Source organism: Silurus aristotelis (genome assembly GCF_946808225.1).
Source record: "Silurus aristotelis genome assembly, chromosome: 29".
Lineage (NCBI taxonomy): Eukaryota > Metazoa > Chordata > Actinopteri > Siluriformes > Siluridae > Silurus > Silurus aristotelis.
In genome coordinates, this window is record NC_139602.1 from 4,385,486 (window position 1) to 4,406,784 (window position 21,299).

Below are 21,299 nucleotides of genomic sequence, written 5' to 3' on the forward strand. Positions count from 1 at the left end.
AAAAGCAATCAAAGGCAGAGAATATAAAAAAATCTAAATAAAAAGCGGACTACCTTTCGAGCTCTGCCTTGTGAGCCCTTTCTGGGATTTGCGAAAGTTTTGCCAGAAGGATTTGTTCTTCTTCTTGCTATCCCATTTTCCTGTGAAGGGAGAGAGTGAGAAGTCAGCAGTGCAGCGACTCGAAACTGAACTCTGCTTACAAAAATGATGTGGAGGCTTATATTTATTTATTTATTTTCCCTAAGGCAGAGAGTTGAATTCTGCTGCACAGTTTATACCAACCAAAAAGAGCTGCTCCTGTGCCTGAACTTTAAATCATTACAGAGATTTATCTTCAATGCAGTAAGCAATTTGTAATAAGACAGATGAATGTGCTTCTGACAGTCATCTTATTCACATTAATGTATCCATACGGTTTCAACAAATGAATCCTCACTGCTAATATACATGGCTGCAATCTTCCACCTCTACAGGACCTGTGCACCTCCAGAACCCTGAAGTGGGAAAAAAAATGATTGTGCCTGACCCCTCTCACTCTGGACACAGACTTTGTTAATCACTTTCCTCTGGCAGGAGGTTGCGGACAATCAGGACCAAAACCTCACGGCACAAAAACATCATCAATAACACCAAGGACCCGCCATCATCTCTGACCTGCTTTAATTAACATTAACATTACAGTAATGTAAACCCCACACTCTCCTTCTTCTTCTTTCGGCTGCACCCATTGGGGGTCGCCACAGCGGATCATCCGTCTCCATACCCCCCTGTCCTCTACATCTGCCTCTTTCACACCAACTACCTGCATGTCTTCCCTCACCACATCCATGAACCAATGTAAACCCCACACTGCTCTTTGCATTTGTGTTACATCATTTCCTCTGCCTCACTCAATTTGCAAAAACTGTATTCTTAATGTCTTCATCTTAATTTTTTCTAGTTTTCCTAGTTTTCTTTATAGTTTTCATATTTGTATAGCTTCAGCACACACTGACAAATTAACTGCACATGCAACCCGTGATACTTGCAATAAAGATCATTCTGATATTATAAATGATATGATTCTGATATTGGGGGGAGTGGAAGCTGAGTGGTTAAGGTGCTGGGCTACTGATCGGTAGGTCGGGGGTTTAAGCCCCCACTCTTGGGCCCTTGAGCAAGGCCCTTAACCCTCTGTGCTCCGGGGGGCGCCGTATCACAGTTTTCAAGCAAACCGGGGTATGCAAATAAATAATTTCACTGTGCTCTATTCTGTCCTAAAACATCCAGATCAGTATATTTTCAATACAGCAAACTTCTTCCTAGTAGTTCTTCAAAGAAAAGCTAAATCAGCCCTGTTCTCACAGATGGAGTGGTGGAATACTCTCTCTCCAGTCTCAGCAGCACTAGTTAATCATGGACATGTGTGAGCTTTAAACATACAGAAGTATGTGGATAGGGATTTTGACAGAGCGTATTACATGACTCCCTGGCACTGCATGAGCCACAGCTGCAGTTGGACATCATTACATGCCTCAAAGGAAAATGACTGTAAAGTGGGAATTGACCAAGACTAATTCAGTCAATCAGCCAATGAAAAGTTTCTTCAGCGGTTTAAACAATTGTGCAGATTCATTTAGGAGACAAAAACAGAAAATCCTTTAAAATAATTGGCAATAAAGCAAACCCAGGCATTGTTTTATTTGGTTTTAAGGAAACTCACCTGAGCCATCTTCAGAGTTGGACTTGTGCAAAGGGAGCCTGAAAAAAGAGATCACAGGAAGAAGTGACTTTTAGAATCCCATGATGAACATCAGGTGCGAAACTAACTCATGTGTACTGGCCACCATTCTTAATATCACAACTTCATTATTCAATCAAAATAAAGAGAAACACAAATCCAAATGCAATTCTCCAATTGTGTGGGTTCAGTTGCACAATGCACCATTAGAGGGCAGTGCAGACCTATGCAGGCTCCAGGCCCCAGGCTCCTGAGGTTCGGAAGGCACTTGGAAGTTAATGCAGAGACCAGATGTGTCTGAGTTTATTGCATCTATCTATGTGTCTATCTATGTGTCTATCTATGTGTCTATCTATGTGTCTATCTATGTGTCTATCTATGTGTCTATCTATGTGTCTATCTATGTGTCTATCTATGTGTCTATCTATGTGTCTATCTATGTGTCTGTCTGTCTGCCTGTCTATTGTACATATCTTCTTGTGTTAGAGACAAAAAACATATACCAGGCATTGATGAAGTTGCAAGCAAGGTTTTAATAATACGTTAATTAAGTACTTAATTAAAAAACTTAATTCTAATTAAAAAAAAACTTCTATATTAATGCAGTAATTATGCAGTAATGCAGCCTATTACATATGTGCTGTTACATCCATTGTGTGTGTGTGTGTGTGTGTGTGTGTGTGTGTGTGTGTGTGTGTGTGTGTGTTAGCAAGGTCCTGTGTAAACATTTAGGGCTCGTGCTGAGCTGTGAAACTCTGAGTGATGACAGAGATTCATAAATTCTTTAAAGCTGGGGAGCATATTTACATGCTACGAATATTAATGAGAAACAGGAAGACATCACTTAGACAAACACAGCTGTAAACAAACGGATGGAACTGGTCGTGCTGTAATGGCTGTTGAGGATGTTGGAATGGGGGGGGGGGTATTAATGTGTCTTAGTGTGTGTTGGGTTGAACTGGAGGTTAAAAAGTTGAATTGTTTTTATGAATGCAGTGTTGCCATGGCAACATAATGATATGATAATCGATGAGGCCCCACTCTTTATCACTATGCTTTCTGCTCTATTCGTCCAACACACACACACACACAGAGATAGAGAGAGAGAGAGAGAGAGAGAGAGAGAGAGAAAACAAGCTCATGGCAGTAGACATGCTGTTTCTATGTAAAGGACCTCTCATGAATAGCAGCTTAATAAATTAAGGTCTTTTCACCAGCTTTAGTATTTACTGAGCCATCCACAGAGCCACAGCCCCAATTTACGCTTTCATTCACAGCCAAGAACACTGTGTGTGTTAGGAGTTGACAGTGAAAGTGATGCCTGATAACCTACTCACGCTTACTGATGACTTTACTAGACTCAGTAGCGCTAGCAAGCAATGACCTGAATAGCTTAAGCGTCAGCAGTAACCTTCATAACCCGAAAATCTTTGGTTTGAATCGTGACCATTTTCACTGCTATGTAAGAGTGTAACCTTCCTGTCAGTGTGTAGATTTAAATCTGCACTGCAAAAACTCATCATCTAGTCAGGATTAACGATCTAAATTCCAGCCATAAAAATCTTATTGATCTTATTTTAAGAATAAAAAACAATAAAGTGAATAAGATTCTTCTGTTTGTTTAACAATTTTTTTATCTTTTTTCTTAGTGACTAAAGTCAATATAAATTACAAAATTAATTACTATTAGAATTATCATTTGAGGTTTATTTTAGCTGTAATAACTGGTTTTAAAGTCGCCCAGTGAAAAATGCTCAATAACCACACTTCAGACTTTATTAATATTATTTATTTCAAATGCTTGTTTAATGTCAATACATTTATTTAGAACCTGAAGACAAATCAGAGTCTGCAGTATTGAGACACAACAGTCTTTCCAAACATTATCTAGTGTGGTTATATAAGCAAATATGTGTTTTTACTAAGTCGATCTGTAGTCTGATTTCAGGTTCTTATGCTGAATATCAGTAATAACAAAATACATTCAATAATGTTTAATTATGTTGCAATAAGTTCAAGCACTTTGAGAAGCAGCAAATAATGATTTTGCTTTGTTTTTGAATTGTTTCTACTGTGTGTGTGTGTGTGTGTGTGTGTGTGTGTGTGTGTGTGTGTGTGTGTATACATATATATATATATATATATATATATATATATATATATATATATATATATATATATATATATATATATATATATATATATATATATGGTCTCGCACTTTAGTACTCAAGCAAATGTTTTGGTCGATTACAATTCACTATTTGATCAACAGGTCGTTTGTTGGTACCTTGAATAGTGAAGACTACAGCAGGGGGGCAGAGCTTTCTCTCACCCCACAGCCTTCTAATTAAAGTTCATGACAATGAGTGCATTATTATGTTTTTTTCCCTCACACTTAATAAAGCAAAGTATATAAAAGCTCATTTATAAAACTGGCTAAATTTCCAGGAAGTGGGTTGACTTCCTGGTTGATTTGTCAGATCCCAGAACGCACCTGGTGTCCTGTATGAGAGAGCATTACACGTCATGAGACGAAATGAGTGGTCGGAACGTGCGCGCACACACACACACACACACACACACACACACACACACACACACACACACACACACACACACACACACACACACACACAGCAAAGGCAGTAGTGCCCAGGGGAAGTGATGAGAGAATGGGATTCAGTAGAGGTCAGGGTTAATGCAGAAGGAGGAATTCCTGAAAATCAAGTGACAAAGTGAAAAAGTTTGTCCATTTACTGCAATCAGCAGCACTACAGCACTGATGTGTGTATGAGGATTAAATCTTGACTGCTAAGTGAAGAAGAACACGCATTCTGTCAGACTGGAAGTCTGTGGAATCTCTGAGAGCTTTTAAACACACATAGCATTAGCACTATAATTAGCTCACTCGGACCAAATACAAAGCATTTTTTTCACATAATACATGGGAAGATATGAAATAAAAGACATTTCATATCATTATTATTATTATTATTATTTCATCTCATTATTTAGAAATAATCCACTGTGAGATAGAGAGTAGCAGGAGAGGGGCAGAATTTTACTTTAAATACCATTAGCATGCTGCTAACTAATAACCTGTAAATGCAGATAACCTGCTGTATTAAAAAAAAATATTTTGATAAAGGGTTTGTGTTTTAGCGTTCACTCTATACCTACATAACTCCTTTTAGCTACTTACACACCATTTATGTATCCAACACACTCACAAATGTGAAAATTATATGATTTACTTATTACAGACCAGCTATTAGCACACTAGCAGGGGAAGCTAACTGTACTAGCTGCAAACAATAGGTAGGAAACCAAGCAGCTCTGCTACTTCTTTCCAAGCTTTACTTCTTTCATAGTCTTCATACATGTTTAATGCGCTGACGTAAATGACAAAAAAAATACAACCGTTTTCTAAAAAGTACTGAGGAACTGATCGCATGTAGGAGTTGTAAACGTTGTGAAAGGAAGAATACATCATGAACCAGAACGTTCCAAAACATCTTTCGAGAAATGTTGCTTTATTGCATCAGGCCTAATCTCAATAAAGACTGAACTAATTCTGCATGATGCGCTTCCTCTGTGTCACATGCACAAAGAAAATTCAAGTTCTCCAGCCGTTTTGTCAAGAGAAAGAGAGAGTACAATCTGATGCTCACTCTACCACTTAATGATGATGTTTGTGTTGCTGTGTTGCTGGAAAACACATTTTCCGGTTTCTGTTCACTATTTTTTCCAGCATTTTCTACTCTGAATAATCTCTTTAATGCATTTTCTAGCTGCTCAAGATATCAAACCCAATTAGAAACAGAGTGAAAATGCTCCATTCTCATATGCACACAAACTTTCACAAGAATATTTCTTTATGAAGAAGCCATGAGTCTGTGATGTGAAATCCCTGATGTCATGCTATAATACGTGCAGACTGTATGATCGTTCGAAGGTATGATCTCGGTATGCAGCACATCGTCATGCAAAAAAATCCGTTTACAAACACCTCACATGTAAGTAGTACAAATGGTTAATGGGTTATTGAACTAGCTGAAGTACTGATACACAGCAGATGTGAAAGCATGAATGAGGTCAGCATTATGCACTTTATATATATCATTTTGTCATTGTGACCTTTTCTCTAGCCTGTTTGACTAATTTCCTTGTGTTCTGTACTCATTCTGCATCATATTTGAGTCATGCAGAAGTCTCCCCATCGCTCTCACTCGCTTCCTCTCACACTCAAATCAGCACCTTAATCTCAAACATCTCAAAACAATAGGAGGAAGGAAGGAAGCCTGGAAGCACACACAATGCTGGATGTGAACGTTTTAACATGCACTTTAGCGCAACACACACACAGTGGGGTTTGTGTGTTGGTTGAGGGCGGAGAAGCTAAAATGGCTGCTAGAGGAGGTGGTTATTTCTCTATCATGATTTATGCCAAATTCATAATCCTTACATAAGTGATTACAGTATGGCACTTACTTTCTTTCCGTTTCTGGTGTAGACACCTCACTGCTGATACTGAGTGACTCCTGTGGAAAGAAATAGAAATGCATTTAGTCATGCTGAAAGTGTACAGTCACCCTATTGTTATTCTACCTTTTCTATTCGGTTGCTTATTTTGGCTACAATACTCAATGACAGCACCCAAAACTGTCTGGTAAAAAGTTATCAAATTTGGTACACTAACTGTGGAGGCACGCTGATTGGGGAACATTCTGACCAAATTGGAGAAAATTGGAGATCATTCTGACCAAACTAGTGAACATTGTAGACCATTTTGACCAAACTGGAGAACATTAAAGAACATTCTGACCAAACTGGAAAAAATTATGAACAATTGAAGGACATTGGAGAACATTCAGACCAAACTGGAGAATATAGGAGAACGTTCTGATCAAATTGAAGAACATTAGAGAACATTCTGATTAAAATTGGAGAACAGTCTGACCAAACTGGAGAAAATTGGAGAATTCTGCCCAAATTTGAGCCAAGTGTTGCCAACAAAATAGCACCACCACTGGGTCAAATATGGGTCTAATTTAGGAGTATGTTTATAGTCCTAACTTTTAAACCATGGTATAAACTTTGAACCAAGAAAGTTTAAAAGCCACACACCCCTGGATTCTCTATGCTGAGGATGAGTTCAATTCACTGATCAATGCCAGTGATTTCCTAATTAGTTTTTCCTCCACCAAAATCAGTTTTTCACTTTTCCTCCTACAAATTATGTCAAATGAATAATACATTTCTTTAGTCTTCTGTCATCTTCAGGCCAAAATGTACTAAAAGAATCATGATGTTCCAAACTGTCTGCTCTACAATGTGCCAATGAATCTTTTGCCAAAGCTGGCAAACAGGAAGTGAGGTTGTGTCTTAACAACAACCTTATACATTGACCCAAATTTTGGCAGCCAGCTTCTGGACCATGACCTGATTCTGTGCAAGAGCAGTACAATTACATTCACAGGTCAGGAGTTCACTTCAGAATTGGCCGCACCAACAAATGCCACCTGCTGCCCATTTCTTCATCTCCATTAGAGAACGAATCCATCGTCCAAAACTTGGGTGAAACTTCAAATCCCTCCTGAATGCCTTAATGACTTCCTGCAATTTGGCAACAACTGTCCTGCTTCTCTAAAAGTGTGAATTTTATTCAGCATTTAGTTTTAGAAAGATGCTACATTTTCTGCGTATACAAACATTTTCAACTGGAAAAAAATGTCTAGAATAAATATATTTTTTATCTAATAACTGTACAGTAAAATATTCCAGTGCCCTTTTTCAAGATATCTTGTGTTTTCATTATACATCAGTTATAGGTGCACACACCTGAATCTCAGAGTTCAGCTGGAGGGAGCTGGAGTCTACTTTGTCCTGGAATACAGAGAAAGAGAGAGGAGAGAGAGAGAGAGAGAGAGAGAGAGAGAGAGAGAGAGAGAGAGAGAGAGAGAGAGAGAGAGAGAGAGAGAGAGAAAGATTAGATAAAAATAGACCCCCCCATACACACATGCACAACACAATCAACAGTGGTGTAAAGTATTTGAGCTCTGAATATTACGATTTATTTTATCTCAAATGATTAACTTTCATTTTATTTGTCCATTGAAAACTAATTGTATTGTTACTTTAAATTAATTTGTAAATAAATGAAGATTGAAAGATTATGTTATTATTATTATTTTTTATCCTGTCGTGATGAAGGGGCTGTTGTGTTGGTTAATGCAGTGTTCAGGTGTAAAATCTGATTTATAGTGTAGGTAATAAAACCTCACAAATCAGTTGTTTTTAGCTTTTCATTAACACGTGTCTTGATGTTGAGGATTTGTGCATCTCTGAGAAAACGTTCAATATGAGTCAAAAACTCAAGTACTGTTTGAATCATAGTCAAAGACTTTTACTCGAGTCATATTGGTAACTTATAATGGAGTGAGTTTTGCAGTAAGATATATACTTTTACTCAAGCATGATTTTCAGCTACTCTTTACACCTCTGACAATCAACCAATATCTTAACACACTACAAACACACACACACACACACACACACACACACACACACACACACACACACACACACACACACCCAATCGAAAGACGTGGAAAATCCTGACAGACTTGCAGAGCTGCGTGATTCCTGAGGTATGATATGGCAAGATCTTACAAATAATAAAGGCGAAGCTACCAGAATGTCAACAAAAGTATTTTAACAGAAAGTAAAGCTACAGAAGAATATTTCACATTCAGCTTTCTTTAGAAAAACTGAGGTTATGTTCCTTAGTCACCATCATTACCACCATTATCATCTTCACGATTTCTACAGTGTCTTTTATCCACCACACCAAAACACATCATTTAAAGTCTCCCACCTCTCTGAACATGTCTCCATGTTTGTGCTTGGAGCTGCCTGTGAATTCACTTTAATCATTCGAGTGTGTGTGTGTGTGTGTGTGTGTGTGTGTGTGTGTGTGTGTGTGAGGCAGGGTGTGTATACATGCATCTGCACTATGCTCTTGTTTATTTTTCAGTCCTGTGTTTCCTCAAAATGGCCACAGATGTGTTTTATTATCTCTCTGTCATTGTGGTTATGCTCTCTCTGTTCCACGCACACTATAAACTCTGCTTTATTCTTCCTTTTGCTGCCGTAACAAACTCTTTGGCCACAAACTTGTCTCACTGAACTTTTGACAAAAAAAATCAGACACTGGATGAAACTTGTGAACGCTCCGTTCTGGGTTCTTCCTCTGCCACGGTCAAAATAATTCATTCGAAGGAAAAAAACTCCTGATATATCATGAGGATGAAACCCCACTGAAAATGGATCCCATTCTCTTCTGTGTGATGATGAATCATTTCTGTATACGGTGAAGAGGGAAAAAGATACTGTCCCAGTGTAAAAATGTGCTGATGGAATAAGACAGTCTTTATGATCACAGCAGCAGCGAACACTTTCCACTGAGGATGTGAAAGCACATGTTCAAAACCTGATTGTAGCTTTTGGTCTAGAACAGAGTTCATTATAACAGCTAGGATATAGCATGAAGAAATCTAGAAAGATAATTATCCACTGCTTCTCTTTCTCTACCTATCCGAGGTTGTGTGCCACTTCATGATGATATCGGACCTTCAAAGAGAAGATGCCGACTTTCAAGGACTTTTTTAAAGCACCATTTATTACATATTAAGCACCTCTCAAATTCACATCCCAGAATATATAGCCTCATGAAAAACTTCTTACAGTATTTTACTTAAACTTTACATTGAAATTATAATTCAAGAGCAATAATGATGTTTTGAATGTGTATGTTTAATAAATGTAGACTATTTTTAGCAGTCATGTTCAATTAAATCCACTGAAGTTAATGGAGATCGTACTGGTAATTGCAAGGACCTCTAAACACACTATATGGACAAAATTCCTCCAGCCATTTGTGTTTCTTTCACAAACTGTTACCACAAACGTTGCAGTCACACAATTGTAAAATATGTCTTTAAATCCTGAAGCATTACATTTTCTCTTCACTTGAACTAGGAGACTCAAACCTGTTCCAGCATGAAAACGCACATATCAATCTTATGATCAGGTGTTTTTTACAACACTGACAGCAAAAACTGGACGAATATTCCAGTTTTTTTTTATCAATCTAGGGCTGTGTCTCAAATCACACACAGAACTGTGTCTCCTAGTTTAAGTGAAGAGAAAATTCAATGCTTCATAGCATTAAATATAGCATTATAGCCGGACTGTAGCTGGGGTAGCGATCTTTCACTCCAACCCATGCATAATGAGTGGTCAAAGTCTGAGGACACAGAAAGTCTATTTGTGGTGTGTTAAAGAGACATAATAAAATAAAAACCTAAAACAAACTGATGTAAAATGTCAATATGTGTGCAGATACCTGGATAAACTCATTTACAGTAGATATACACTAACAAACTCCACTTTTACATAATAACTACCCTGCTGTATAGTGTGTGTGTGTGTGTGTGTGCGCAAGTTCGTGTAAAACCTCAAAGCAGTACATTACATTTTCATTTTCAGTTAAGTTTCTCGTTTATCAGCATCAAACCTCTTTTCCTTTAAGCTGCAAACCTCTGAGAAAACAAAATAATTGTGTGTGTGTGTGTGTGTGTGTGTGTGTGTGTGTGTGTGTGTGTGTGTGTGTGTGTGTGTGTTTGCTAAATCAGCATCAGCCACATTGCACTGACATACAGACATACACACAGACATATACACACACACACACACACACACACACACACACACACACACACACACACATACATATCAGCATCAGCCACTTGCCACCGACACACACACACACACACACACACACACACAGAGGGCTATCTATATAATTCAGGGTTGGCACTGCTATCCAAAACACAAATTTACACACACACACACACACACACACACACACACACACACCAGCATCAGCCACTTGGCACCGACACACACACACACACACACACACACACACACACACACACACACACACACACACACACACACACACACACACAGAGGGCTATCTATATAATTCAGGGTTGGCACTGCCATCCAAAACACAAATTTACACACACACACACACACACACACACACACACACACACACACACACACACACACACACACACAGAAATTGGACAAAGATGTTCTGTTCCTTGCTGCACTCGATGGCATGGAGACAGAATGGAGAAGAGCACACACACACACACACACACACACACACACTTCATAATAAACTGTTTATGTAGTTATGCAGTACCACAGAGTGTTTGTGTCCAGTGCTGGCCGCTGGGGGGATTAATGGAGCACGAACCTGTGGGGTAATTCTGATTCTCGAAAGAAGAATAATCACTTCATCAGGCAAACACACACACACACACACACACACACACACACACAGAGTGCATCTGGGACAAATTAAGAAGCCAATAAAAGTACCTATGAATTATAAGGACATGTCTTCGTTCGTAGGTTTTCATCGATCATAAAAAAAACACAAGGGGACAAAATGCGAGCCAAATCACTATTTAACATGGTGTGTGTGTGTGTGTGTGTGTGTGTGTGTGTGTGTGTGTGTGTGTGTGTGTGTCTATGTTTGTGTGTGTGTGTGTGTGTGTGTGTTCTTTCGGAAAGCGAAGTGAGGGAAAGTGAGACTGGGAGAAGACGCAAGAACACACACAGTGTCCATCTGTAAAAACAGGACACGGGGACACAGAGACGCTTCAGAGTGCAGGAGGTGCTGTGGGTGGATGTGGTCAGGGTCAGATTAATAGAGACTCAGTAGAAACCACAGGTGGGGGAACAGGAAGAGGTGAAGAGCCAGCGTTACCTAAACACTAATGCATATCATTAAATCCCACCCAACCACCCAGTTGCCATGCCAACCCTAACACCACCAACACAAACACTCAAACACATCACATTAAGGTCCAATCAGGTAAGTATTTGGGGAGTCTGTGTGGTATTTGTATACCGACAGTTGATTGCAGGAACTCTTTGCAAAAATTCATACCGATTTTCCGGCTTCCGATCCGCTGTAATTACAAAAGCGGCCTCTAGAGGCGAATCACTGACGCCACGTGCAGTCTGTTTTGCCGTGCTGCACAGAGCTCTATATTCTGGAAAAATATATTCTACAGAAAATATACGTGACCTCATGAGTTTGCAAGTGAAATCCAATAAAAGTGGCAGCGCCATTTATAAATATTTCCTGAGGTAGCACTTTTACCTTTAAAAGTACCTTTAGAAGTTAGCTAGCTGCCTTGTGTTTGGTTCCCTGAAGCATTAGAATGACATCAGCTCTGATTTCAGAGGACAACTGAATAAAACAGACCGGTGCTGTTGCTGGCTTTCAGAAGACTGTTGAATGGTGATGGTGCGTTGACATTCTTTCAGCACCACCTGTTCGGTAAGCTTGGTAATGGAATTACCACATACATATCTATACATGTGGTCAGCTGATGTGCTCGTTCCGGTGTGTGACCTCGGTGAGTGTTTTATTACACAGAGATGAAGCAGTGTTCCATCAGGGAGGTTAAAGGGCTCAAACGCCTTTCTTTATAGATTTCATTTAATTTTTTTCCCCAGAAGTCCTTAAAACATACTTTACTTTGCACAAAAAGACATTTTGAAAATCAAAAATGTTCTTTTTCCTGTTTGACTGGTTCAGTAAGCACCTGATTCAAGCCGTAAACACTGATTATGGCTACATGCCATACGTAAGTCAATAAGGAGTTGAACCCCACCCTGATACACACCATTCCCTCACACGTACCTGGTGTGTTTCCATATCATTATAACCTTTTCTACAGGTGAACTTGATCTGGCCCGGGTCAGGAAACACAACACAAAACACTACATGTCTGAACCTGAAATACACCGCCTGGTGGGCAAAGAGACAGGGAGGAAGAACAAAAGAAGTGTGTCAGAGAGATAGAGACACCACTCTCTCAGTGAAGGAAGGCGTAGAAGCCAGATTATGTCTGAAATTCTCCCAGAATGCCTCATTCTCCTGACCCCCGTTTCTCACCAAACATAAAAAATGATTAAAGAGAAACAGGTTAAACTAAACGGCTCGGCTTATGGATCATTACTGCTGGAGCAGTGACTTGGGGCAGATAACAGGGACTGTTTCCACATGTCTTTCTGCAGCACACACACGCACACACACACACACACACACACACACACACACACACACACACACACACACACACACACACACCCCTTAAGGTTGTTATACTGGCTTTTAACTACATGTATGCATGTGCTAGATGTCTGACACACGATCGTTTGTGTGGAGCATGTGGACAGAATTGCACCATGTGACACAGTGTCTCAAATCACAACACTCAGTTTGGAGTGAACCGGTTTTCCTATTACAGTGCGTCTTTACATTATGAAAACCTCTCACATGCCATTCAAACTTCAGGATTTTCCACATTACTCAATCATTTTTTAATTAATAATCAGTGTTTATGATTTGAGAAGCAGGTAATGACAACATTTTTGACAACGGTGAACCTCAAAACAGGGCTGGCCAACGCGATTAACATTGTTGCACATGAAATCATTAAACGTTCTACAATTAGACTTAGAAACCTGATGGACAGGTATGTTCTGGTTCTGAGGTGCCACTTAGTGAAAGTTGCATTCAATTAGAGGTCGACTGAAGGACTTTTGGATTTTACCGATAACCAATTAATCAAACAATAGTTTTTAAAAACGGATAAAAAATTATTAATAATAATGATAATAATAATAATAATAACACTCTATGAAAAATGTTACTGAACTTCATTACAAAGATAAAAAGTAAATAAACAGTAGTGAATCATGAAAATGTGCCAAATAAGATAAATATGAATATATTAATTATTAGCGGTGTAACGGTACACAAAATTCACGGGTCGTTAAGGTACACAAATGCTTGTGGGTTTTTATTCACGCAGTTTATCATTATTATTAACATTTATGAAAATGTTTACATTTTTTTAAACAATTTTAAATAAAACGTCTGCTTGGTTTAATTCAATTCAATTTATTTTGATTTCTATTGTGCTTCTAACAATGAACATTGTCTCAAAACAGCTTTACACAGATAATGTGGTGATGAATAAGATGAATGAGATGAATAAGATGAAAATGAATAAGATGTTCTTTTTAAGTTCTTTAATCATACATAAAATATTTTCGAATATTAAAAGAAATCTAATAAAAGAAATCAAATTAATGCAACACACTATCATATGATTAAATGATCATATGATGGAAAAAAAAATCATTTAACAGTTCGCACTTGTTAGACCACATTTGTGTAATACAGATGTGAATGTGTGTTCATGTGTGTGTTTTACATTTTACATTACATTTTCTAAATACATGCTGTACTGTTCTACTTATTTCCACATACTTTAACAAATGTCTTCATTCTTTCTTCCTTCATTCATTCTCTCCCTCGATTTGTGGAATTGTCAGGATTTTCTCCTTTTAAGGATTTTTGCCTGATAGCTGAAAGTTCCAGCAATCAACAATCTATGCAGATTAATCGGTAAAACTAATGTTTTCTACAGTCATACTTCTAGCTGTCCAAAGTGACTGCAACACCATTATGCTGTAGTCAATCTTACACATATAATAAACAATCTTCAGCCATGTTTTTGGCTAAAAGATTTTTCAGAATTAGATTTTAGGCCGTTACTAGAAGACGGATGATTTGATCTACAGACAGTCAGCGATAACGAGAGAGAAGATTTGGAGATTAATAGGGGATGTGGGTTTACAGGGCGACAGGCGTGATGTCGGGACATGTGTTTGAGAGATAATGTTACACTCGGTTACACTCAGGCGTTGGAAGTAATTTTTCGGTCAGGTTAGCCTGCTGAGTGATGAGAAAGGAATAAATATTCCTCAGTGATAATCAGTGCTAATATACATGTTGACTAAAACATGTTGACTGAAAAAATACGGTGTATTAGGGGAAGTGGTTGCTCAGTGGTTAAGTTGTTTAGATCGAAAGGTCGTGATATCAAATCCCAGCACCCGCAAAGCTCCACGGCTCGGCCCATGAGCAACGTGCAACGCTGCTCAGTTGTATAAAATGTAAGTCGCTGTACAAAATGTCAAAAGTTATTTGAAGGTAAATGTGCTACAGAGTTTCCTGTCATTTCTATTGGCAGCCATTTTGATTTGATGTCACTTATTGAACTCGGGCTTCAGAAGACATATTTGAGTTTCTGAACAGGAAAAAATAGAAATGGCAAAAATAGAAAGCCTGAATGGAGAAGCGAAAGCAGACGAGTGGTGTGAACATTTACATTTGGACTTTTCCCCCTACACTGTCCACATGCAATGCAGGAATTCTAGCGTTCAGCCTTCATCCTGCACTTTGCACACACTCCATAATGAAGACATTGTGTGAGAGGATCTTATACTCCAAGCTCTGTGTTAAGTTACAGATTGAATAGACCCTGTCTTCCTTGACACTGTGCTGATGGGATTTATCGTTGTCTTCAGTTATAGTGGAATAACCTTTACCCTTCGCTCTCCCCAACTGTGAAGCTCTGGGTTTTACATGCCTCATGGGCTGAGGTTAGTTTCCTGGAGGTTTTTACGAATATGGGAACGGTTAAAGTAGAAAAAAAAAAACGTAACATAAGAAAAGAGATCACCTTCTGGAGATGCAGATGTGAGGAGTTTTCGAAAGGTCATGGAAAAGTCATGTCTTAGAGACAAATATCAGCCCATTAACTTGGCATTTACACAGCCAATCAGCACTGAGATAATCACCTGCTATTGGTCTACAGGGAGCTGAGAGGAAGACTGGCTGGCAGCCACCAGCACCGAAGCACCATTTTTCTGTTCCTTTCCTTAGTGTACTTATAAATGCCATTAGATGTCAAGACTACATGAAGTCAAATATAAACTGGTTTTAATAATAACCTCAAAAATAAGCGAAGCAATAAGAATATCTGCAATGATGAGGTGCAAAGCTAAACAATGTGCACTGAGCTTGACAAATTCTAAAGAAACAGCCATTCTCTTAAAGCTAATGCCTGAAGCTACAATGTGCTTTAATATTCTCTTTTATTCTATAATCAGGCCTAATCTCGGTCTGAAGAAAAATACAAACAAACAAAAAAAACAATTCCTTTGGGTGCAACATCTCTGTATAACCTTTACAGAGTTCTTTACAGTCGTTAAAAACCCTGGGAAAAAATCCAACCCTGAAACCGCACAGTTATCATATCTAATGCTATGGGGAATTATTTCTTCTTAAACGTTCCGTTATTAAATGGGAAGCGTTTCTTAATGAGTCAGCATGAACAACAGAAATAGCATCTGAAGATCAAAGCGCAATCACGAGTCAATAACAAAAGCATGATGGGAAAAAACCTCCGTATTGTCGACGCTAACAAAGCAGAGGTTTATTATAGATAGCTGTTTACACTCGATACATCTCTGTGTCTCCAACACAGAATCCACTCAGAATTTGTGGTTGTATTTCAACAGTGGGGAAAATACAAGAAATTACTAATAAGTGAGGAGATACACAGCTGCAGAAATAAAAACAAATCTTTTCAGAAAATAACAGCATTTGTAAATGATACACTGGAACAATTTTTCTCATTTTCCCCGGTCTTACTTCTATTGATATTTCTGATGAGGATATACTGATGTGTACACACACGTGTGTATACAGTAGATGTATTTTGGAACAGTGGTCCCCTGGGGATCGCTGGATTAGTGTATAGTGTTATATAATGTCTGACATGCATCTGATAGAGATTTTTTTTTTCTTTTGATAAATAGTATATTTTAAAAAATTATACAAAATAAAATAAAAAATGCTACAGCACTGGTGCTAAAAAAAAAATTTAAAAAGGCAATAGGTTGCTATTTAGAGGTCCAATGAGCCCATGAATTAAGCTGCTGATCCTGACGCAAGCGCCTGGATGGGTGGATCTGTGGATCTGAACTCGTTAGATCAGGTGATATTATATTCCCGCAGTTCAGTGGTCTGTAGCCTGATATTCCTGTCTTGAACAGATCAATTTTATCCATTAAGAATGAAATGTAAAACCTATATCACAACATCAAAACTACACACAAATACGTCGTTAACGACTAAACTAACTAAATTAACGCTAAACTGCTTCTTCGCCATAGCTGAAAAATAAAAACTGTTTACGTCTGTGTTTCAATCCAAGAAAAATTGGCATCAATAACAGAAAGCTGATTGGCTGTTGCATGTTGGTCTCATTTGTAGTCGGAATACAGTGAATTATATTTGGTCTAACAAAAGACCAACTGCAACACCAAGAAAATGACTTAAGATCTAGAAGAGCGAACTTAAGACGTTTTAAAGCCTAAAATGTAGATACATTTTTAAAACTTGAAAACCTTGAGATCGAGACAAAATCCGATGTGGATTTCTGTAGCTGTAGTATCACACATAAATTCACTGTAATTTGTAAAGTGATGTGTATTCGATGTGATACTTTTCTGCTCAACACGGTTTCAAAGAGTGATTATTTATAAAAATCTGTCTCAACTCTACATACAGTTGTGTATGAAAATTCCAGATCAGTAGTTACTTAAATACTCAAACCAGCTCTGGATGCTTTCATCGTTGCGTGAGTGAGTCCGAGAACACGTATTTAACCCTGTTTACACCTGTATTTAATACCATTCACTTGTCTTTAGATCACCTGAGACGGATTACTACCAATTCTGAATTAACATGGACATCATACAACCCTCATTCGGGTTTCCAACGACAATGGGTTTTTTTTTTTTTTTTTGGTTTTTATGAGGGACTCGGGACTTCTCTTAAAAAAGAAGTGAAAGTTCTGTTTTGGTTTCTCTCATTCTCATTTCATGTTCTTGCCATTGTGTCAAAAAATCCCAGGAAACTCCTGTTTTTCAGGGGTGGAGGAAACAGGTGTTTTAAGAGAGAAACGGACACAGTGTCTTAACAAACAGTAAGGCAACACAAGCCGAGTGAAGCCCCGCTGGAGATCTTCTCCTCATGGAGAGAAACCCTTTGAGCAAACCAAACAGACAGGGAAAAGAGAACGAGGCAGCTAGAAATGTGCTCAAAACTCGATGTTTTTGCAGAGAATATCTCTGACATGTTATTATAGGGCTGCAGAGGACATTTGGTGAAAATAAATAAATAGGTCTGTATTGACTGCAAGAAAGTTTCCAGTTCCCAGTTTCCATGCGGTTTCCAGTCAGATTTGTGAAGCTATGCTTTCGTGGATCAAACCTGGTCTCTGGTCAAAAGAGCAATTAGGATGCCAGGCAATGGTAATATATACATATATAATAAAATTATTCATCATTAGAACCATAAAAAATGTAGTATGTGCATAAATTACATACACAGTCAATGGGCATTTTAACAGGAACACCATACTAACAAAGTGAACTTTAATTTAACACATGCCTGGAGTTAAAAAGCCAAGAATAGTAGTGTGTGTCAAGAAAACATTCCCTACACCATTATACCACCACCCTGTTGACACAAAGCAGGTTTGAGAAGACAGCTGTTGATGCCAAACTCTACCATCTGCAAGTCATTCCAAAAAAATGACATCCTTCAGACTAGAGAAATATTTTTCCAGTCTTCATCTGTCCAGTTTTACTGAGTTTGTGCAGATTCTTGCTCTTGGCTCACACACGTGGGACTTGACGTTTTCTTCTGCTGTTCTATTCTTACGGTCTGCTCTTAGATGCGTTTCTGCTCATCGTGGTTGTAAAGGGCAATTTACAAGCCATTGCCATCCACAGAACTGCCACTCTCTTGCTGCTTTTGCAGCATTCTACGTAAACCTGAGACTGCTGCGTGTGAAAATCCCAGGAGACCGGCGGTTACTGAAATACTCGAACCCGACCATCTGGCACCAACAACCACACCACTGTTAAAGATCACATTGTTCTCCATTCTTATGTTTCATGTGAATATTAACTAAAGCCTGTAGCCTGCACCTGCAGCTTTTTATGCCCTGTGCTGCTGTCACATGATTGACTAATTGATTACCTGCATGGATGAGCAGGTGTTTGTAACAATTAGGGTTTACAAGTTAGCAAATGGTGAATGTATATATAATAATTCAAATGTATATATTGGTTTTGATCTTGCAACCTGAACACTGGAGAACATTTTTGTGTATCTGTATTACATAATAGTGCACACAAGAAAGAAAACTCCTGCGTATGCATTTGGTCCCGTTTTGTGCCACATTTATAAATGAGACCCCAGAGTTTAGCAGGTGGTGCGTCAGTCCGTGGGGAAACACAATGCTCTTTGTGTAGTTAAATGGAATAAACAAAGCATCAAGGCAAATCATCTGCCCCAATATTTTTGTATTCGAGTTACTCAAGGAATCGTTTCAGCCCTAATAGGGAATGTACACCGATCAGGCATAACATTATGGCATTATAACATAATGAGTGGTGAAGTGAATAACACTGATTATCTCTTCATCCTGGCCCCTGTTATTAGGTAGGATATATGATGCAGTAAGTTAACATTTTGTCCTCAAAGTTGACGTGTTACAAGCAGGAAAAATGGGCGAGCGTAAGGATTTGAGCGAGTTTGACAACAGCCAAATTCTGACGTCTAGACGACCAGTACAATGGCTAGTCTGCTACAATGGCTCAGGACTACAGGTTGCAGGTTATAATCTTTTTATCTCTGTGAAGGTGCTTTGAAAAAATGTCCACTGTTAAAAGCTCTATACAATTACAAATAAAGTGAAGTGTGGGAACATTGAATGGACCACGTGAATAACAGTCTTGATCTGCTTTACAGCATTTTAACACATTAAGCCACAATTTAGCACAGCATATAAACCTGAATGAACCAAAACGCTGTCTCATCAGTGATGCAGAAAAGCACAGCTCACACTTATCAATAGTATAAAGTGTACGCTGTGCATTGGATTGGGTTAATGGATTCACTCTACTCTTCAGACCCTCATGGCTGATGCACTGGATGTACCTTATTAAGCACCCCAGCATTTGGGATTCCTCACTGCTCTGACAGTGACTACTGAAAAACAAACTCACCATTTCGAGTTCCTGCGAGATGCGACGCCTGCGTAACTCCTCCATGCGCTCGGTGACGTCACTGAAGCACGTGTTGTAATATTCCGAGTATTCCTGCGCTAGATCATCGATATTACCCAGAGAGCCATCCTGCTTATACACACACACCCACACACACACACACACACAAAGAGGCAGGGAGAACACTGATTAGATGAAGCCAATAATCAGCATAAATTCATATAATATAGAAAGTTATATACGTTAGAAATAATGCAGAAGTGTGTCATAGGCAGTGTGAAGTATGGATTATGGGAAATGCCACAGTTTCACACACCTCGCTACACAGTCATCTCACACACTGTTCATAATTCTGATTATTATCAACATAATTACACACTGGCTATCAATTAATAATTACACACTGACTATAAATTATAATTACACACTGGCTATAAATTAATAATTACAAACTGGCTATTAATTAATAATTACACACTGGCTATTAATTAATAATTACACACTGGCTATTAATTAATAATTACACACTGGCTATAATTAATAATTGCACACTGGCTATTAATTATAATTACACACTGCCTATAATTAATAATTACACACTGGCTATTAATTAATAATTACACACTGCCTATAATTAATAATTGCACACTGGCTATAATTAATAATTGCACACTGGCTATTAATTATAATTACACACTGCCTATAATTAATAATGACACACTGCCTATCAATTAATAATTACACACTGGCTATCAATTAATAATTACACACTGGCTATTAATTATAATTACACACTGCCTATAATTAATAATTACACACTGGCTATCAATTAATAATTACACACTGGCTATCAATTAATAATTACACACTGGCTATAATTAATAATTGCACACTGGCTATGAATTATAATTAAACACTGCCTATAATTAATAATGACACTGCCTATCAATTAATAATTACACACTGGCTATTAATTATAATTAAACACTGCCTATAATTAATAATGACACACTGCCTATCAATTAATAATTACACACTGGCTATTAATTATAATTAAACACTGCCTATAATTAATAATTATACACTGGCTATCAATTAATAATTACACACTGGCTATAATTAATAATTACACACTGGCTATCAATTAATAATTACACACTGGCTATAATTAATAATTACACACTGGCTATCAATTAATAATTACACACTGCCTATAATTAATAATTACACACTGCCTATAATTAATAATTACACACTGGCTATCAATTAATAATTACACACTGGCTATAATTAATAATTACACACTGGCTATCAATTAATAATTACACACTGGCTATCAATTAATAATTACACACTGGCTATTAATTATAATGACACACTGCCTATAATTAATAATGACACACTGCCTATCAATTAATAATTACACACTGGCTATTAATTATAATGACACACTGCCTATAATTAATAATGACACACTGCC

General features: G+C 38.0%; 2 protein-coding genes across 14 annotated transcripts in view; one reads left to right on the forward strand and one right to left on the reverse strand.

Annotated features, from left to right (window-relative positions):
- Positions 1–21,299, forward strand: part of LOC310722588 (uncharacterized protein) — a 478,020-nt gene that overhangs the window by 196,165 nt on the left and 260,556 nt on the right. The window lies entirely within an intron of this gene.
- Positions 1–21,299, reverse strand: part of sash1a (SAM and SH3 domain containing 1a) — a 316,459-nt gene that overhangs the window by 29,919 nt on the left and 265,241 nt on the right. For all 13 annotated transcript variants that reach the window (XR_014532387.1, XM_083534940.1, XM_083534935.1 and 10 more), the window contains exons 2-6: positions 19,820–19,948; positions 7,565–7,609; positions 6,215–6,264; positions 1,703–1,740; positions 54–140 (exon numbers count right to left, since the gene is read on the reverse strand). Coding sequence is in view for 12 of the 13 variants with exons in the window: in XM_083534940.1 (XP_083391066.1) it covers positions 54–140; positions 1,703–1,740; positions 6,215–6,264; positions 7,565–7,609; positions 19,820–19,948 (349 nt within the window). In the remaining variant the exon portion in view is untranslated. The remainder of the gene's footprint in view (positions 1–53; positions 141–1,702; positions 1,741–6,214; positions 6,265–7,564; positions 7,610–19,819; positions 19,949–21,299) is intronic.